The following is a 17,417-nucleotide window of genomic DNA, read 5'->3' on the forward strand; positions in this document are numbered from 1 at the left end:
TGCAAGCTCCGCCTCCCGGGTTCACGCCATTCTCCCGCCTCAGCCTCCGAGTAGCTGGGACTACAGGCGCCCGCCACCACGCCCGGCTAGTTTTTTGTATTTTTAGTAGAGATGGGGTTTCACCATGTTAGCCAGGATGGTCTCGATCTCCTGACCTCGTGATCCACCCGCCTCGGCCTCCCAAAGTGCTGGGATTACAGGCTTGAGCCACCGCGCCCGGCCTGCAATAGATCTTAAAAGACTCCAAACTTGTACTGGAGCAAGTAATCTACCCAAATTCTTTCTAAATCTGAAAGTTTACGTTTATGCTACTTTTTATAGCTATTGTTACTAACATAATGATAGATAATTTTTGTTCATGCTTACTTAACGTGTGTTTATTTAGATATACACATTATTTTAGAGAAAATACCTCATTAATTGCATAAATTTTGGATTATTTTGTTTTACGTAGTCACAGAGATGCTGGTAAATGTGCTCAACATATGCTCTGATGACGAACTGATTTCTGATGATGAAGCAGAAGGTAAACTTTTCCTCCTCTAAACTAAAACTAGGGAGAGGTTCGGTTTTGGTTTTAGTTGTTTTAGTTTATTTTGAATGATTTTCTTTGTCATATTAAAAATAAATTTAGTTCATTGTGGAAAAATAAAATTTGAAAAATACGAGAAACCATAAATAAGGAAAAAAAGTCACCCATAATCCCATCATCTTATAGATATCCACAGTTAACATCTTAATGTATACTGTGTTAGCTGTCTTTTATCTCTGCACATAGCTTTCCTCTGTTTTTTTTCTTTTTAATGAGAATGAGGTCATGTAATAAGATCTAGTACACTTACTGTTTTTGTGGAGTTTCTTGTAGACTAGTTTCTAATGGATCTGTAGTTGTCCATGCTGATCAATGTTTTATCTAATCCCAGTGGTGTTAGATATTGGAGGTTTTCCAAAGTTTTTGCTGACAAAAACCAAACAGTTTTGAAAATTTGTATAGATAAAAATGTACACATTCTCTTAACCAATATTTATTACATGGTTGATATATACCAAGTACTGTACTGTTTAGGTCCTTGCTCTCAATAAGCTTATTTGCTAGTACAGGGAGGAAAAACAGTAAATAAATATGTCAGATGAAAGGAAGTAAAGCAATATTAGAAAATCAAGAATAACACTCCTTATTTCCATAGGATGAATTTCTAGAAATTGAATATCTGTGTCAATTAGTACTTAAAATTTCAATTCTGATACAGATAGAAATTTCTGATACAGCCTCTAGAAAGGCTGTACCACTTTACATTTTGCAGGGTGCATAGTCACAGTGCGGTCTCCAGTACTCTTTATGGTACTCGTTATAGTCTGGTGTTATTAAGTTTTTAATTAAAACTTTAGTTTATATTTTTATGAGACTAATGGACAATTTTTTCTTGTGTTTATTGGTCATGTTTATCTCTCTTTTGTGACTTGTCAATTCATATCTTGTCTCCTTTTTTTTTTTTTTTTGAGACAGAGTGTTGTTCTGTCACCCAGGATGGAGTGCAGTGGCGCGATCTCGGCTCACTGCAACCTTCACCTCCCAGGTTCAAGTGATTCTCCTGCCTCAGCCTTGCAAGTAGCTGGGATTACAGGCGCATGCCACCACGACCAGCTAATTTTTGTATTTTTAGTATAGATGGGGTTTCACCATGTTGCCCGGGCTAGTCTCGAACTCCTGAGCTCAAAGTGGTCTGCCTGCCTGGGTCTCCCAAAGTGCTGGGATTACAGGCATGAGCCACCACGCCCAACCCCATTTTGGTTTTTTTTCTTATTGGCGTGTGAGGAATCTTTTTATTCAGTAACATTTTATTATATATGTAGCCAAGTACTTTTTTCCTAGTGTGCTGTGGGAGGTTTGATTGTAAAGGTAGGTCCTGACTTGTCTGAGAATGCAAGAGATTCTGGAAAAGTGGTAGTTACCCAAGCACAAACCGGCCTCATCCTATCCAGGCTCTGTGCTAAGTTGGTTCCCTTAACTGTGAGGATAAACCATCTCCATCATGGAGAAAACAGAATTCCCTTTGGGAATCTAGAGGAAATTACCATACACTCTCATGCTTCAGGTTCTGCACTGAAAATCAACAGCATATGGAAGATAGCTTGCGAGTGTATTTATTTATGGTATAGGAGATCACTATAAGGAACCAGTTCTTCTTGAGGAAGTAGTGCTGCCAAGTGAAAAACAAAAGAAAAACCGAATATCCCCTTGAGCAACATGGTGAAACCCCATCTCTACTGAAAATGCAGAAATCAGCCAGATGTGGTGGCGAGTGCCTCTGGTCCCAGCTACTTGGGGGCGTGAGGTGGGAGGATTACTTGAACCTGAGAGGCAGAGGTTGCAGTCAGCCGAGATCTTGCCACTGCACTCTAGCCTGGCAACAGAGGGAGACCCTGTTTCAAAAAAACAAACGAACAAACAAAAACACATGTATTTCCTATTCTTTACCACCACAAACATAAAAATAAATAAATAAATAAAAAGGAAGAATGGGCCGGGCACAGTGGCTCACGCCTGTAATCTCAGCACTCTGGGAGGCCGAGGCAGGTGGATCATGAGGTCAAGAGATCGAGACCATCCTTGCCAACGTGGTGAAACCCCATCTCTACTAAAAACACAAAATTTAGCTGGATGTGGTGGCGCGTGCCTGTAGTCCCAGCTACTCGGGAGGCTGAGGTAGGAGAATTGCTTGAACCTGAGAGGTGGAGGTTGCAGTGAGCCAAGATCGCACCACTGCACTCCAGCCTGGCGACAGAGCAAGACTCCATCTCAAAAAAAAAAAAACAAAAAAGAAAAAAAGGGAAGAATGATTATATCCCCTGAAAAAGAAGCTGTGAAGCTGTAGAATCCATTAAACAAAAAAACATGCTATTCCTACAAAGAGATTTGTTAACTGTTCTGTCCTCCGTTTTTGTTCCTTGTTTTTGCCATCATTTATTCCACAAATGATATCTTTATTTAATGTTATTTTCATGATGTGTGGGGGTAGAAAATGTTGGATGCTCATAGATGTGAATTAATGTAAAACCATAAACTTTTAAGAAATGGAAGAAACTACTGACAAAATAAATTTGTAATTTAATGTTGCATCATGATTCCAAGGATATCTCTTATGAGCTGGTAAAGATAATAGCCTGTTTCTCTCATTGCATTTCACTTTGATTTTTTTTTCTCTTTTCCATGTAAACATAAATTTCTCTTCTCATATTTCTGTCTTCATCTCCTTGTTTCTTGGTGTCTCTTCTCCCTGAAGATCACTACATTCCAAGCTATCAGAAAGGTATCCGACTAAACTGTGCTAAGAGCTTAATGCTTACTCTCTGTCCCACCACAGTCGTCTATTGGTTAAACTTTTAAAATTGGTAGTTAAATAATTTCAGAAAGGCTCTCCATCCTCCCCTTCAGTTTTAATGTGTATGTTTTCTCTGGACCTGTTGCATGATCCGGCAGGGTGTTGAGGGTTGGATGTGAGGAAGGAGAGGCCATGTTTCTTTTTCTGACTTTTGACTGTAGATACCTGGTGCATGCTGGACCTTGGCTTCTCATTTGTGGGCTATTTTCAGAATCCTAGATAAGAAAAAGCCATAAAGTCTTGCGTTAACTTTTTCTGTTGTTGCTTTTTAAAATAGTGCACGGTTGTAAGTAGTATTGTGAGGCAATAATTCACTAATGTAAGTGAAGATTATAGAATGAAAGCAGCACTCACTAAGTTCAGGAGAGCTAGCTGGGTGTTGTGTTTACGTACAGAAGACAGCTGCTGGAATGATCACTTGCCATTTGGCAGGCCAAACCCCGCACCCTAAGGTGGCCCACAGCATTGTCAAAAGACATCTTTGCTGTAGCAGCTTTCTTGGTGAGGTTTGTTTATGTATGTGTGTGTTTCATTCTTTGCTGTGTTCTATGTTTCACAACCACAAATAAGTTCCCACCTCTCATAGATCCACCCAGTCTGTCTCTTTTGTGGCCTCTCATTTTTTACTTCATCTTTTTATCTTCTGGGTCATTTTTTCTCTTGCTCCTTAGAACTTCCTGAGATTTTTGTTTGTTTAAACAAACTTAAGCCTTCATTTCTGTTTTTTAAAAACAATTGTTTCTTTAACTTAAGACACTTAATCCTGAATTTTTTAAAGGCAGCCTATTAACACATCCCTTTAACTTACTTATTCTTTGTATTCTCTAAGGAAGCACTACAGTTCGTAAGGAGATCATCAGGAGTAAGATCAGAGCCATTGGGAAGATGGCACGGGTCTTTTCAATTCTTCGGTAAGGATATCTGTCATTACAGTGTGGATTAAAGGCATTTTGAGAGTAAATTAGACATCGAATTCAGAACAGTTTTTTTAGAATTGGAATTTAGTATTGAAACTGCAGGTCTTTAGGTCGAGTGCAGATTGAATGAACATGTTAAAGCGACTAAAAATGTTCCATCAAACATTCAATTTGTTAGTAGCTTAGATGTAGTGAATGTAGTGGTTTAGTGTGGACTTTCCAACCAGATTGCCTGTGTTCAAATTCTGGCTCTACCTCTTATCTGTGTGATCTTGGGTTTCATCTCTGTGCCTTAGTTTCCTTGCCTGTAAAGCAGAAATAATAATAGGCCCTAACGCACAGGTTGTTAGGTGTATTAAATGGGATAAAATATGGGAAATGTTAGAACAGTGCCTGGCTGTTAAGTGCTTCTAATTGAAAAACAAGAACTGGCTGATTGTTTAAAATGAAAATATTTGCGGAAAACATCCCTTTCTTTGAGTCAGGGAAGGGTTAGGAGGTAGGAGAACCTATCTTCCATCTCTGCTCTCTTTCTTCACTTCCTTCAATATCTTTGAGTTGCTGAATGGAGGGTTCCCTGGCATTAACCCAGGGCTTTGGTCTTCCTTTGCAGGCAAGAAAGTGAGAGTGTGCTGACTCTCAAGGGCCTGACTCCCACAGGCACGCTCCCTCTGGGTGTCCTCTCAGGAGGCAAGCAGACTATCGAGACGGGTGAGTATGAGAGCTCTCCTCCATGGAAGGTGTGCTCCCGTAACCTAACAGTCAGCACACACTTACAAACGAGGGCTTTCCTCAGTAAATGCCACGAGAGCAGTTGGTTATACCATAAGCGGGGAAATGAATCTTCACCCCTACTTCCCTCCGTACAGAAAACCTAAATCAGAATGGCTTATTATAACTTCAGTGTGAGAAAGCAGGATAGTAAAACGAGAAGAAAATATGGAGAGTAAACACTGGGGTAGGCAGAGTCTTTAAGTAGGGCACAAAAAGTACTAACCTTAAAAAGCCAGTTGAATTTCATTAAAATCAAGAACTTCTCTTCTTAAAAATACATGATTAAGAGAGGAAAAAGGCAAGACACAAAATGGAAGAAAATTTTTGCAATACACATGTCTCACAAAGCCCTTGTATCCAGAACATATAAAGAACTATAAATCAATAGGAAAAAACAAATTTCAAAAATGGTCAGAAGATTTAAACAGGCACTTCACAAAAGAGGATATCAAAGTGGCCAATAGACCCGGTGCAGTGGCTCATGCCTGTAATCCCAGCATTTTGGGAGGCCAAGGCAGGCGGATCACCTGAGGTCAGGAGTTCGAGACCAGCCTGGCCAACATGGTGAAACTCCGTCTCTACTAAAAATACAAAAATTAGCCAGGTGTGGTGGTGGGCACCTGTGATCCCAGCTACTCGGATGACTCAGGCAGGAGAATTGCTTGAACCCGGGAGGCGGAGGTTGCAGTGAGCTGAGATCACGCCACTGCACTCCAGCCTGGGTGGCAGAGTGAGACTCCATCTCAAAAAAAATCAGTGGCCAATAAACATATGAAAAGATCGGCTGGGCGTGGTGGCTCTCGCCTGTAATCCCAGCACTTTGGGAGGCCAAGGCGAGTGGATCACGAGGTCAGGAGATGGAGACCATCCTGGCTAATACGGTGAAACCTCGTCTTTACTGAAAATATAAAAAATTAGCCGGGCTTGGTAGCGGGCGCCTGTAGTCCCAGCTACTCAGGAGGCTGAGGCAGGAGAATGGCGTGAACCCAGGATGCGGAGCTTGCAGTGAACAGAGATCGCACCGCTGCACTCCAGCCTGGGCGACAGAGCAAGACTCTGTCTCAAAAAAAAAAAAAAAAAAAAAAAAGAAAAGATGTTAATATTATTATAGTTTTCAATCTAGGTAGTAGACGTTAAAACCACAGTGAGGGCTAGGAGCAGTGGCTCACGCCTATAATCCCAGCACTTTGGGAGGCTGAGGCAAGCAGATCTTTTGAGGCCAGGAGTTCAAGAACAGCCTGGCCAACACAGCAAAATCCCACCTCTCCTAAAAATACAAAAATTAGCTGAGCATGGTGGTATACTCCTGTAATCCCAGCTACTCAGGAGGCTGAGGCACTAGAATCACTGGAACCCGGGAGGTGGAGGTTGCAGCGAGCCGAGATCACGCCAAGACTCTGTTTCAAAAAAAAAACACAAAGCACTGCAGTGAGGTACCATTACATACCCACTAGAACAGCTAAAAATTAAAAGTTTGGGCCAGGGCGTGGTGACTCACACCTGTTACCCCAGCACTTTGGGAGGCTGAGGTGGGAGGATCACTTGAGGCCAGGAGTTCGAGGCTGTAGTATGCTATGATTGTGCCACTGCACTGCAGTCTGCAGTCTGGGCAACAGAGCGAGACCCTGTCTCCAAAAAAAAAAAAAAAAGTCTGACAATACCAAGTATTGTATTGGTGTGTTTCTGGAGAACTAGAACTAGGTATGTTGCTGAAGTGCTTGTAAATTGATTCAAGCACTTTAGAAAACTATTGGGCAGTAAAGCTAAACGTACATCTACCCTGTAACCCAGCAGTTCCACACCTGGTATATATCCAAGAGAAACTGGATGTGTTCACCAAAGGTTATGCTGGGAATGTTCACTGTAGCTTTATTCATAATAGCTCAAAGCTGGAAACAACCCAAATGTCCATCAATGGTAGACTACATAAATAAATTGTATTCTAAAATATAAATAAACTGTATTCTATTTATACAATGGAATAATACTCAGCAATAAAAAATAGCACATTATGGACACATGCTACAACATGGTTAAATCTCATAGACATTACAGTAAACTGCAAGAGCCAGACACAAAAGAGCACAGACTGTCTGATTTATATAACATTTAAGAACCGTTAGACTAATCAGTGATAATAAAGTCAGAATGTCACTTTCTCTGGTGGGAGAATATTGTCCCAGAAGGGCACAGGGAACATCTGGAGTGCTAGGAATGTTCTGTATCCCTATCATGGTGGTAGTTAGACATGTATATAAATAGGTTAGAATGTATCGAGCTGTACACTTCAGATTTGTGCACATGCTATGCCTCGTGTATATTTTGTACCTTAAAACAGTTTGAGAGGGTTGCAGTTTCTCAATCAGAGAGGGAGTTTGCCTCTTTCTGTGCAGCCATATTCTATTCCAGTGCCAAAATTACCTCTTCAATCAGAGTACCAATTCTGAAATTTACCCAGGAGCCGATTTCTTAGTAAAGGGCTTTCTGGAATCCTGGAATGAAAAGATTGGTGTTTGTGAGAATAAACATACAAAGGGAAGAGACAAGAGATCACATTACTGGGTGACTGACACTAGGTATGAAAATTGGTGTTGGCCGGGCACGGTGGCTCAAGCCTGTAATCCCAGCACTTTGGGAGGCCGAGACGGGCGGATCACGAGGTCAGGAGATGGAGACCATCCTGGCTAACACGGTGAAACCCCGTCTCTACTAAAAAGCACAAAAAAATTAGCTGGGCGAGGTGGTGGGCGCCTGTAGTCCCAGCTACTCGGGAGGCTGAGGCAGGAGAATGGCGTGAACCCGGGAGGCGGAGCTTGCAGTGAGCCGAGATCGCGCCACTGCACTCCAGCCTGGGCAACAGAGCGAGACTCCGTCTCCAAAAAGAAAAAAAAAAAAGAAAATTGGTGTTGAAGCATTAATATCTTAAACTAAAGTTTCACTGCTTTTTTTTGCTCCCCTTGTTTTGTTGAATTGTTTCTACTTAAGTGTTTTTTCCCACATCATCCTTCATCTGGCCTTTTTTCTTTTTTCTTTTTTTCCCAAAAGACAGAGTTGCCCAGGCTAGAATACAATGGCTATTTACAGGTGCTGTCATAGCTCACGGCAGTACCCAGTTCCTGGGCTCAAGCAATCCCCCTGCCTCAACTACTTGAGTGGCTGGGACTATAGGCATTTGCCACTGTGCCTGGCCATCCTGCCATTTATAGGAGTCCTTTTTCTTTTGTAGAAATTTCATTGCTATTGACTAATAGGGACAAACCCTTTTTTTTTTCTCTTTTTGGAGACAGAATCTTGGTCTGTTGCCTAGGCTGGAGTGCAGTGGCACGATCTTGCCTCACTGCAACCTCCGCCTCCTGGGTTCAAGCAATTCTCCTGCCTCAGCCTCCCAAGTAGTTGGAACTACAGGCGCATGCCACCATACCCGGATAATTTTTTGTATTTTAGTAGAGACAGAGTTTCACCATGTTGCCCAGGCTGGTCTCAAACTCCTGAGGTCAGGCAATCCGCCCGCCTCAGCCTCCCAAAGTGCTAGGATTACAGGCGTGAGCCACCACGCCCAGCCGTTTTTTTCTTTTTATAAAATTCAATTCCTCCTTCTCTTTCAAATTGAATTCTGAAATATTAAAGTTCAGCTGTTTAGAAGAAAGTCTGAACATTTTCTCTTTGGAAGTATAGTTTATTTTCCTAGTTCCTTTAGTTTCACAGAAAGTATCAGTAAACTATTTCCAGTTGAATATTTTTCTCAAATAAATGTGCAGGGTTTTTTGTAAGCAGAATATGTTCCCACCATTGCTTTGCTTGGTAATTAGTCATCTGAGATATTCCGAGAGCAACTCTGATAACAAAGTATCTTAGAGGAATAGGCAGTAACATGAGTTAAGAGAAAAAAAGGAATGTCCTATAGCATCCTTATGTGAACATTATGCAATTGTGCTGACCAACAAAATTGTTGTTTTAATCGAAACCAACTTTGTCTAAACCTTGAGAAAGCAAATCTTCAAATCAGGGCTGAGCAACAGAATTATATAGCTATGTTATTTGGAAATTTGTTTCTAATTCTTGGTCATCTTTTGGGCTCAGCCCCAATGTATGAGTTGAATATAAGTGTTTTAATCAAGATAGGACCATTTATTGATACTTCCAAAATTGATAGAAATCTTCAATAATATGTGAGAACAAAGTTAAAGTTGGAGCCAACTTTTTAGAGTTTCTTGTTCTTACTGATTCACAGGAAGTGAGTTTATTCTGTTATTTTCACATTGGAGTCTCAGTTCCACCGGCTCATTGGCAAACTGGAGCATTAACTAAAAAAGACCTTTTATTCATATAACTTTACTTTTATTCATATAACCAACAATATCCCATATGGCCATGTAACATACATTCATATATGCCCCACCTTGATCTAAGAGGGACTGGCATGAGTTACAGTATACATAAAACACAGTGGAGTAAAATAAATATGCTTGGAAATTGAAGCACAAGGGAAAACAAAAATAAAGCCAATAGTTAGCCACAAATTTGACTCTAAGAATCCCAATAGCCAAAATAGTGGGGAAAGCCAAGGACAGGACAAGATTCATGAAGACCATCAGATTAAAACAGATCAGTTATAAATTGGACTACATCAAAATTAAAAACTCTTGTACTGCAAATGGTGCTATCAAGAAAATGAAAAGACAACCCACAGAATGGTTGAAAATGTTTTCAAATCATATATCTCCTAAGAGATTGGTATCTAGAAAATATACTCTTACAACTCAATAATAAGACAACCCAGTTAAAAATGGGTAAAGAATTGAATTGACATTTTTCCCATGAAGACATACAAATGGCACATGAAATGATGTTTGACATCATTAGACATTCAGAAAATGCAAATCAAAACCACAATGGGATACCACTTCATAGTCGGTAGGATGGCTGTGAAAAGACAGCAGTTAATAAGAAGTGTTGATGAGAATGTGGAGAAATTGGGACCTTCTTAACACTGCTGGTGGGAATGTAAAATGGTACAGCTGCTTTGGAAAACATTCTGACAGTTCTTCAAATGATGAAACATAGAGTTGACTTATTACTCAGCAATTCCAGTCACAGCTACATACCCCACAAAGAAAAGAAAATACGTCCTCGCAAAAACTTGTACACAAGTGTTCATAAATGACATTCATCATAAGAGCCCAAAATGGCATTTTTATAATAGCCAAAAGGTGGAAAAAAGCAATTGTCCATAAACTAGATAAACAAAATGTGATAAACACAATGGAATACTATTCAGCCATAAAAAGGAATGAAATGCAGGTATACATGTCAACATAACTGAACCTTGAAAACATTATGCTAAGTGAAAGAAGTCAGTCACTACAGACCACATATTATATGATGCCATTCGTATGAAATGTCCAGAACAGACCAGTCTACAGAGAAAGTAGATTCGTGCTCGACTAGGATTAAGGGGAAGAGGTGAGGGAAGGAAATGGGAAGTGACTGCTAATAAGTGGGGGGTTTCTCATTGGGGTGATGAAAATATTCTAAGCACAGATTGCGGTGATGGTTGCACAACTCTATATTAAAACCTTTGACTTGTATACTTTAAACAAGTGAATTTTGTGGTATATGAATTCTATTTCAGTTAAGATGTTAAAAAGAAAAAAAAAGTTGAGGTAGTTTGATATGACTGTTTCTTATAATGGCCCTTACTGCAGGCTACTATCTTTATACTCAATGTGAATAACAATTCTGGGAGGGCCCCAAACAACGTAATATCGTACACATTTTACCATGTAGCTTTTAAGCTCTAATTAGACCAACACTCAGTATACAGTTTTAGCAATGCTTTGTTCTCCCACTTCCTAACAGTGACATCAGTGATGTGGTGTTAGAAGGCACTGTAGCTTTCTTGTCAAGGGTATTTGTTCTACTTAAGGAGATTAGAGAGGGTGTGACAGTGATTTAATACATGCCTACCTATGGTTGACAAATGAGAGCACTTCATAAGTAGATTCCAATTATCCATTTTTCACATTGCATTAGGTATTTAATGTTGTAGTTCTTTCCGTTTCTTTTCTCATATTGATATATAAAGCCTTGGGAATAGCAGCATACTGTTACTGCTCATTATTCTTCCTTGCCGCCTTTTGGCAAATTGGTACTGGAGTAACTGACAGAGTTCTCCTAATAGGATCTTTCTTGCTGCACCCTGTACCTTTTCATATATTAGCGTTTTTACTGTCTGAGAAAGGAGATGCAAGGGAGTTTACCTGTTGGTACTAATTTTTAAGTTGCTTCCTTTTCCATTGCTAAGAAAGAAGAGGGCTTTCTTAGTTATTGGCCTACTCTCTTGAACACTGTGTGGAAGCCATATGGATTGTAAACATCAGCCTCTGCTATACTTTTAAGCCCAGATGGGTACACACATTTGCATTAGGAATTCAGTAGTTCTATGCTTTTGTTAACTTTGTACTCCACTCCTGGACAAGGAATAACCCTTCACATGGAACCTATTTTTCGTCTGCTTCCAAATGCCAGTCTGCTGTTCAAAGGCCACTTTTTTTTTTTAATGAAGTAATTAATAGGACAGTTGGACTCCAAATAAGTCACTTGAGAGCAATAAGATGTAGTTGTAAATAAGCTTTTTGAATAGGACCCAGCAGTAGCTCATTTAATATCACCTGAGCTATTTTACAAACTAAGGATTATTGTGATGTCAGACTATTTGATTCTACATGTTGTTTTGATATGTGGATGTCAAGATATAAAGTAGCAGTTGGCTATTTAAAATGAAGAGAGCAATGTTCAATGCCACCCGAAATGTTAAAAATATTAGAAACTCTCCCCACCCCATATTCCTCCCACCCCAATGGAGTCTCTCGCAATAATCTTCTCGCTTCTCTAACTAGTTGACTTTCATTGTGGATGGGGATAGGCTAAAACTCGGGCCCCTGGGACGGCTGTGCTGCCAGCAGTGCTGTTGGTTTACTCACTCTTTTTCTGTCTTCATTTTTGCATGCTACTGCTCCTGCCCTCTTACAGCCACAGTAGAAGCGGTAGAGGCCCGGGAAGGTATGGCCATATTACTCTGATAGATGTGATCCATGTGTCTGTGTACTGGTTTTTCAAAGCTTTATCAACATTTCAAATATTTTATTATTGCATCACCAGAACTGTAACAGTGAGAAAAGGAATCGTTGTTTCTAGGCATGTTAACGAAGCAGGTGTTTCCTTTGTGTCCTATCTTTGCATTAATTTTAAATAACCTTCACCACAGCTACAGTTTTGTGTTTTTTTTTCTGGGCTCTATCAGCTTTAATACAATGGCAGAAGCTTAAGCAGCTGGTCATGAGAGGTCAAGTGGTTTACTTCTGTATCCCTCCCATGTACAAGAGACATCCATTTGATTCTAAAGAGAGCCAAATAGGTCAGCCTCTTCAACGATTCTAAAAGATTTCAAGAGCAGAGGCAGAAGTAGACTGGAATTTAGTTCATTTCTGAGGTTGCCCTAAGGTAGGCAAGTTAAATTAACTTTGTTTCTGTGAAAACCATTGGAATTGATAAACTTGTATTATACATGTAATTGTTTTATTAGGTAAGATGGTTCAAAATGGGAATGCCTTTCTTTGGTGATACAAAAGTTGAATCAGAAAGAAAATAGCTAGAAGCTATTTTTAAGTTTTCAACTTATGTACAGCTCCTGGTTGTGCAAGATAAAAAGCTGTCCTAAACAAAAAGATTAGCTCTTTTGTTACCTGTTTTTGGTGTGGTCTATGTGGTCTTTGTGCTAAAAGCAACTACCTGGGTTCAACTTGTTCAGTTATTCTAGGGTTGCCTTTGTTCTAGCATTGCGTATGTTTGTAGTGCATAAGACACTCTTTCTTAAATGTATTGGGGCCCAGTAAGTACTTGTTAGCTTTTTGTTAGGTATATGTCTACCATGATTATGCATATAGAGCTTTTATGAAAATTTCTTCCACAATTTCAGCGGCCCTTTGGGCTTTAAGGAAGCAGTAGCTTCAGACAAGACTGATTCAGGCAAACATTGCCCATGACTTTCACCAGACATGTGCTTCATAGCCACCTTTCTGTGTGTTTCTCTAGGAGGTTGCTGTGTGCTAAGAAACTTTTTTTAAGCTTGTTGCTTTGCTGCCTAATTGAGCTCTCTCCACCTGCTTCCTGTTTTTCTGTAGCCATCAGAGGGTTCTCGCTTCAGCACAAGATCCGGAGTTTTGAAGAAGCACGAGGTCTGGACCGAATTAATGAACGAATGCCACCCCGAAAAGATAGCATACACGCGGATGGGCCAATGAAATCTGTAACCTCAGCACACTCACATGCTGGACACAGGAGCGACCAAGGGAAGAAAGCCCAGTAATGACTTCGAGTCCTGCCGTGGCTCAGGTGGATCTGAAACTCAAGAACAAATTTTATTTATTTATTATTGGAAAATGAAAAGCAACTCAAACAATTTCAACCTGGAGGTGCATTTATAATTCAGTCTGCATTTATTCTATAAAAAGGTGACTGTTTTATAAATTCTTTTAATTTATGTTCAATATATATAAAAAGTGCATCTGTTTTGTTTTTCCCTTTTTTCTCCATAATTTTAAAAAATGAATCTGATTGTTGTCAACATATTTGTGAAGTCTTGTGCTATAAAGGGGAACTTCCCCTAATAAAAGGGCCTTGGAAACCTGCTGGGTTTCTGACTTGAACTAGTCAGTCTTCATTATTGTTTTTTGGAAGTTAATGTCTTGTCTTTCCTGTAAGACTAATAACTTTTCAAATGCAAGAAGATTTTTTTCCTTTCTGCTGGGTGCCATTGAAGAAAGTCCTCTTAGATTTCAATGGCTAAAACTGCTTCTCTTCTTATGGGAAACTGGATCATAGTAGAACTTCAAAGTGAATAACCCAAACCCAGTGATTTTAAGGGCAAAGGGAAATGTTTTCCATAATAACCTACTTTCTCTGGACTCTCAGTTCCTTTAAATATGTTCTAGTAAAACAAAATAAAAAATAACAAGGGATGTTCTTAGAGTTACTTAAAATTTGTTCATCTGACCATGGGCATGAATGGTTTAAATTTCCTTAGAACTTTGGAGGAGAAATATTTTCAGAAAGCTTTCACAGTTGCCAGATTCTTTTGCTTTCATTTTTGAACCCCAGGTGACTTCTGTAAAGGAAGTCACTTTCTAAATATTTGATAAATGCCCTCAACAGCACCTTCTACAGCAGGATGTATATACGCCCTTCTAGGCTGTTGGCATCAGCTCTCGCATCTGCCTTCCCATCGTCCTTCTGTTGTTCCCTGTCAGTATTACTGAAACCAGCTGGGGTAGTAGAAACTGACAAGAGTTCAATGGTCTCCTTGTGAATTGAAGGTCTTGCTAAAGGACATTGGATAAGTGAGGATTTCCTGTCTTCTGTATCAGTTACTCTTTAGGTTGAATGGTATTTCAGCCTCCATTAGCATATTTTGAAATGCAAAAAACAAGTGTTCAGATGTAGTTTGTGAATTATTTTCCCTTAGTTTGATTTTCAAGTCACAACCAACTAGTGAAGAAAATTTTGGGGCAACTTAGGCTCCCATTTTGGCCAGCCTCATCTCAGGAGCCGTGTCATAATACTCATTGGTCAGCTCTGCAGTGAATGTACATGCCTGAGAACATTACATCAGAGCATGGAACATGCACATTTATGGCATTCCTTAGTGTTATTTGTGATGTGGCAGTCTAGCACTAAAGCAAGTATTTCAGACAGTAATACGTCATATTGGGAGTTTCCAGGAAACCAGAAAAACAAAGAACAACATAATTTTGGTGTTTTTTTTTTTCCCCAAAAATCCATACTTTTCATTAGAAGAATGAAGACTTAGCCCATCTATCTCTGTTTTCCTATACCTTTTTTCTAACAGTTCCTGATTTGTTTATGGCAGAAAGCAAAGCACTCTTAGGGATTGGAATCTGCCTGCATGGATTGCTCCGTTAATAAAAAGATAGGAAGGGCCGGGCGCGGTGGCTCAAGCCTGTAATCCCAGCACTTTGGGAGGCCGAGACGGGCGGATCACAAGGTCAGGAGATCGAGACCATCCTGGCTAACACGGCGAAACCCCGTCTCTACTAAAAACACAAAAAATTAGCCGGGCGAGGTGGCGGCGCCTGTGGTCCCAGCTACTCGGGAGGCTGAGACAGGAGAATAGCGGGAACCCGGGAGGCGGAGCTTGCAGTGAGCTGAGATCTGGCCACTGCACTCCAGCCTGGGCGACAGAGCGAGACTCCGTCTCAAAAAAATAAAAAATAAAAAATAAAAAGATAGGAAGGAGATAAAGGATCTCTGAATGGGTTGTGAGTAAAACCTGTGAAAGAAGGGAGAAAAAGTCTCTAGTAACTGTCTTTTCCTGATTGTCATTGAACCTAAATCGGGTATTAAGCACCTAGGTATCCTGATGTTCCTTTCTCTTTCAATCCTAGGATTAGAAAAGATCCTGTCTTTGGAAATTTCACTGATGAAAGTCATTCCACATGACAGATTGCAGAGTTGCTAGTACCTTATCCCTTTCTCCTTTTCATTAAGGCTGTTGTTACACATACACAATCCACAGGGAGAAACCACTCTTACAGGCCCCCATCAGCAGGCAGTAGTAGAAATAGTTACTGTAAATCCTTATAAGCAAAAAATAATAGTTTGTTAGGGATGATTATTTAGGAATGGCTTCACTATTGTCTCAAAAAGCAGAATGATAAAGCAAGTTTCCTTGACAGAAGCATCACAAAATTATATACAGTACTTCACTGGTTCCCTCTGAGCTGTCGAGGAATCAGCCAGAGTAGAGAGGTTATGTGATCCTGGTTCAAAAAAACCTGAGTGAGTTTTAGAGCAGCACTAACTCTTAAGAGGAGGCTAGATTTGAAAAGTCTGTTGAATTCTAAAGGTAAAGTTATCCCTTCCGTTGTGTAACTGTTTTAATGTAAACAACAGCTTCCAAGGTGGCTGGACCCCTGCCCTGGGTTTGCTCTCAGGCTACTTTTCCTGCCTAGGGCCATGATTAAACAGACATTTTAACTGCTGTTAAAGCTCTGCAGTCTTGGTGTTTTCAAAGTCTCTTCTGTTTCATTGAATGTTTCCCCCTGTGTGTGCGTAAAGATACTATAAACAGTTTTATTGTGTTCTCAGTCACAGGACCTTCCTTGTGGAAGGCCCACAGGGACCTTCTTTTTCTGCCACTTCTCCCATTTAGGAAAACAAAAACAATTTCCCAGGCATGTCAGGACTCCTTTGTCAACTTTTCTGAAATACCATTTTGAAAATGATGCTTCACATGGAGCCAGTTTCTCACTTTTGGTGACATACATATCACAGGACATTTAAATCGATCAGATGATTATTTCTTTTAAAAATTTGAAAACTCATCTAATGTAAGTTCAAAACATATATCCCTTTTTGATTTCTGTGTTCTGAATGTTTAGAGCAAAAGCAAAACAATAAGCCAAGGGGGTGTGTGCGTGTGTGTGTCTTTAATAGAATGCTAAAACAAAAACAGCCTCCGTTTTCCTTCAAATCTCAAAGTGACACTTTGGTTACAAGTAGAGACATTGCTGCTTGCTGGTCTTTTGTGACTGGATATTGATTGGCAAGGTAAGAATTGCTTATCACACTCCGATGAGCTTGATACTGCTCCTTGCCTAGGAGTAAAAGACTCAGTCTCTCCAGCAACATCAGTATTTTTCATGCCTTTCATTGCCTTTTTTGGTTCTTCTATGAACAATTCAGTGAGGCAAGTTTCTATCAATAGCAAAGATTTGCCACCTTAAGTTTAGCTTTCTTTGCTGTCCTGACAACTTAGGGATGATTTCCTGACTGACATTGTTCAAAATAGGAAGAGAGAAACCCTTATTTGTTTTGTCAATAGACTATTGTTGAATGTCATTAAGGAGCAAGGGTAAGATTTTTAAAAACTGGATAACTTTGGGGCCTTTTTAGCCTTTTTGGCATTGTTCCTTAGATCCTCTACTCTCTGAGTGCTTTAAAAACACACAGTTGGGCCGGGCGCGGTGGCTCAAGCCTGTAATCCCAGCACTTTGGGAGGCCGAGACGGACGGATCACGAGGTCGGGAGATCGAGACCATCCTGGCTAACACGGTGAAACCCCGTCTCTACTAAAAAAATACAAAAAACTAGCCGGGCGAGGTGGCGGGCGCCTGTAGTCCCAGCTACTCGGGAGGCTGAGGCAGGAGAATGGCGTAAACCCGGGAGGCGGAGCTTGCAGTGAGCAGAGATCCGGCCACTGCACTCCAGCCTGGGCGGCAGAGCGAGACTCCGTCTCAAAAAAAAAAAAAAAAAAAAAAAAAAA

At 40.3% G+C, this 17,417-nt stretch overlaps 1 protein-coding gene across 2 annotated transcripts in view; it reads left to right on the forward strand.

Annotated features, from left to right (window-relative positions):
- PPP3CC (protein phosphatase 3 catalytic subunit gamma) overlaps nucleotides 1-13,782 on the forward strand; it is a 102,289-nt gene extending 88,507 nt beyond the window's left edge. Inside the window, exons 10-15 of one of the 2 annotated variants that reach the window (XM_025394807.1) lie at nucleotides 455-526; nucleotides 3,285-3,311; nucleotides 4,213-4,294; nucleotides 4,914-5,011; nucleotides 12,107-12,136; nucleotides 13,258-13,782. In XM_025394807.1, coding sequence (XP_025250592.1) covers nucleotides 455-526; nucleotides 3,285-3,311; nucleotides 4,213-4,294; nucleotides 4,914-5,011; nucleotides 12,107-12,136; nucleotides 13,258-13,442 — 494 coding nt within the window. In that variant the 3' untranslated portion in view covers nucleotides 13,443-13,782. The remainder of the gene's footprint in view (nucleotides 1-454; nucleotides 527-3,284; nucleotides 3,312-4,212; nucleotides 4,295-4,913; nucleotides 5,012-12,106; nucleotides 12,137-13,257) is intronic. The other variant, XM_025394808.1, reaches the window with a different exon arrangement.
- Nucleotides 13,783-17,417: the final 3,635 nt, after the last annotated feature.

Source organism: Theropithecus gelada, chromosome 8 (genome assembly GCF_003255815.1).
Source record: "Theropithecus gelada isolate Dixy chromosome 8, Tgel_1.0, whole genome shotgun sequence".
Taxonomy (NCBI): domain Eukaryota; kingdom Metazoa; phylum Chordata; class Mammalia; order Primates; family Cercopithecidae; genus Theropithecus; species Theropithecus gelada.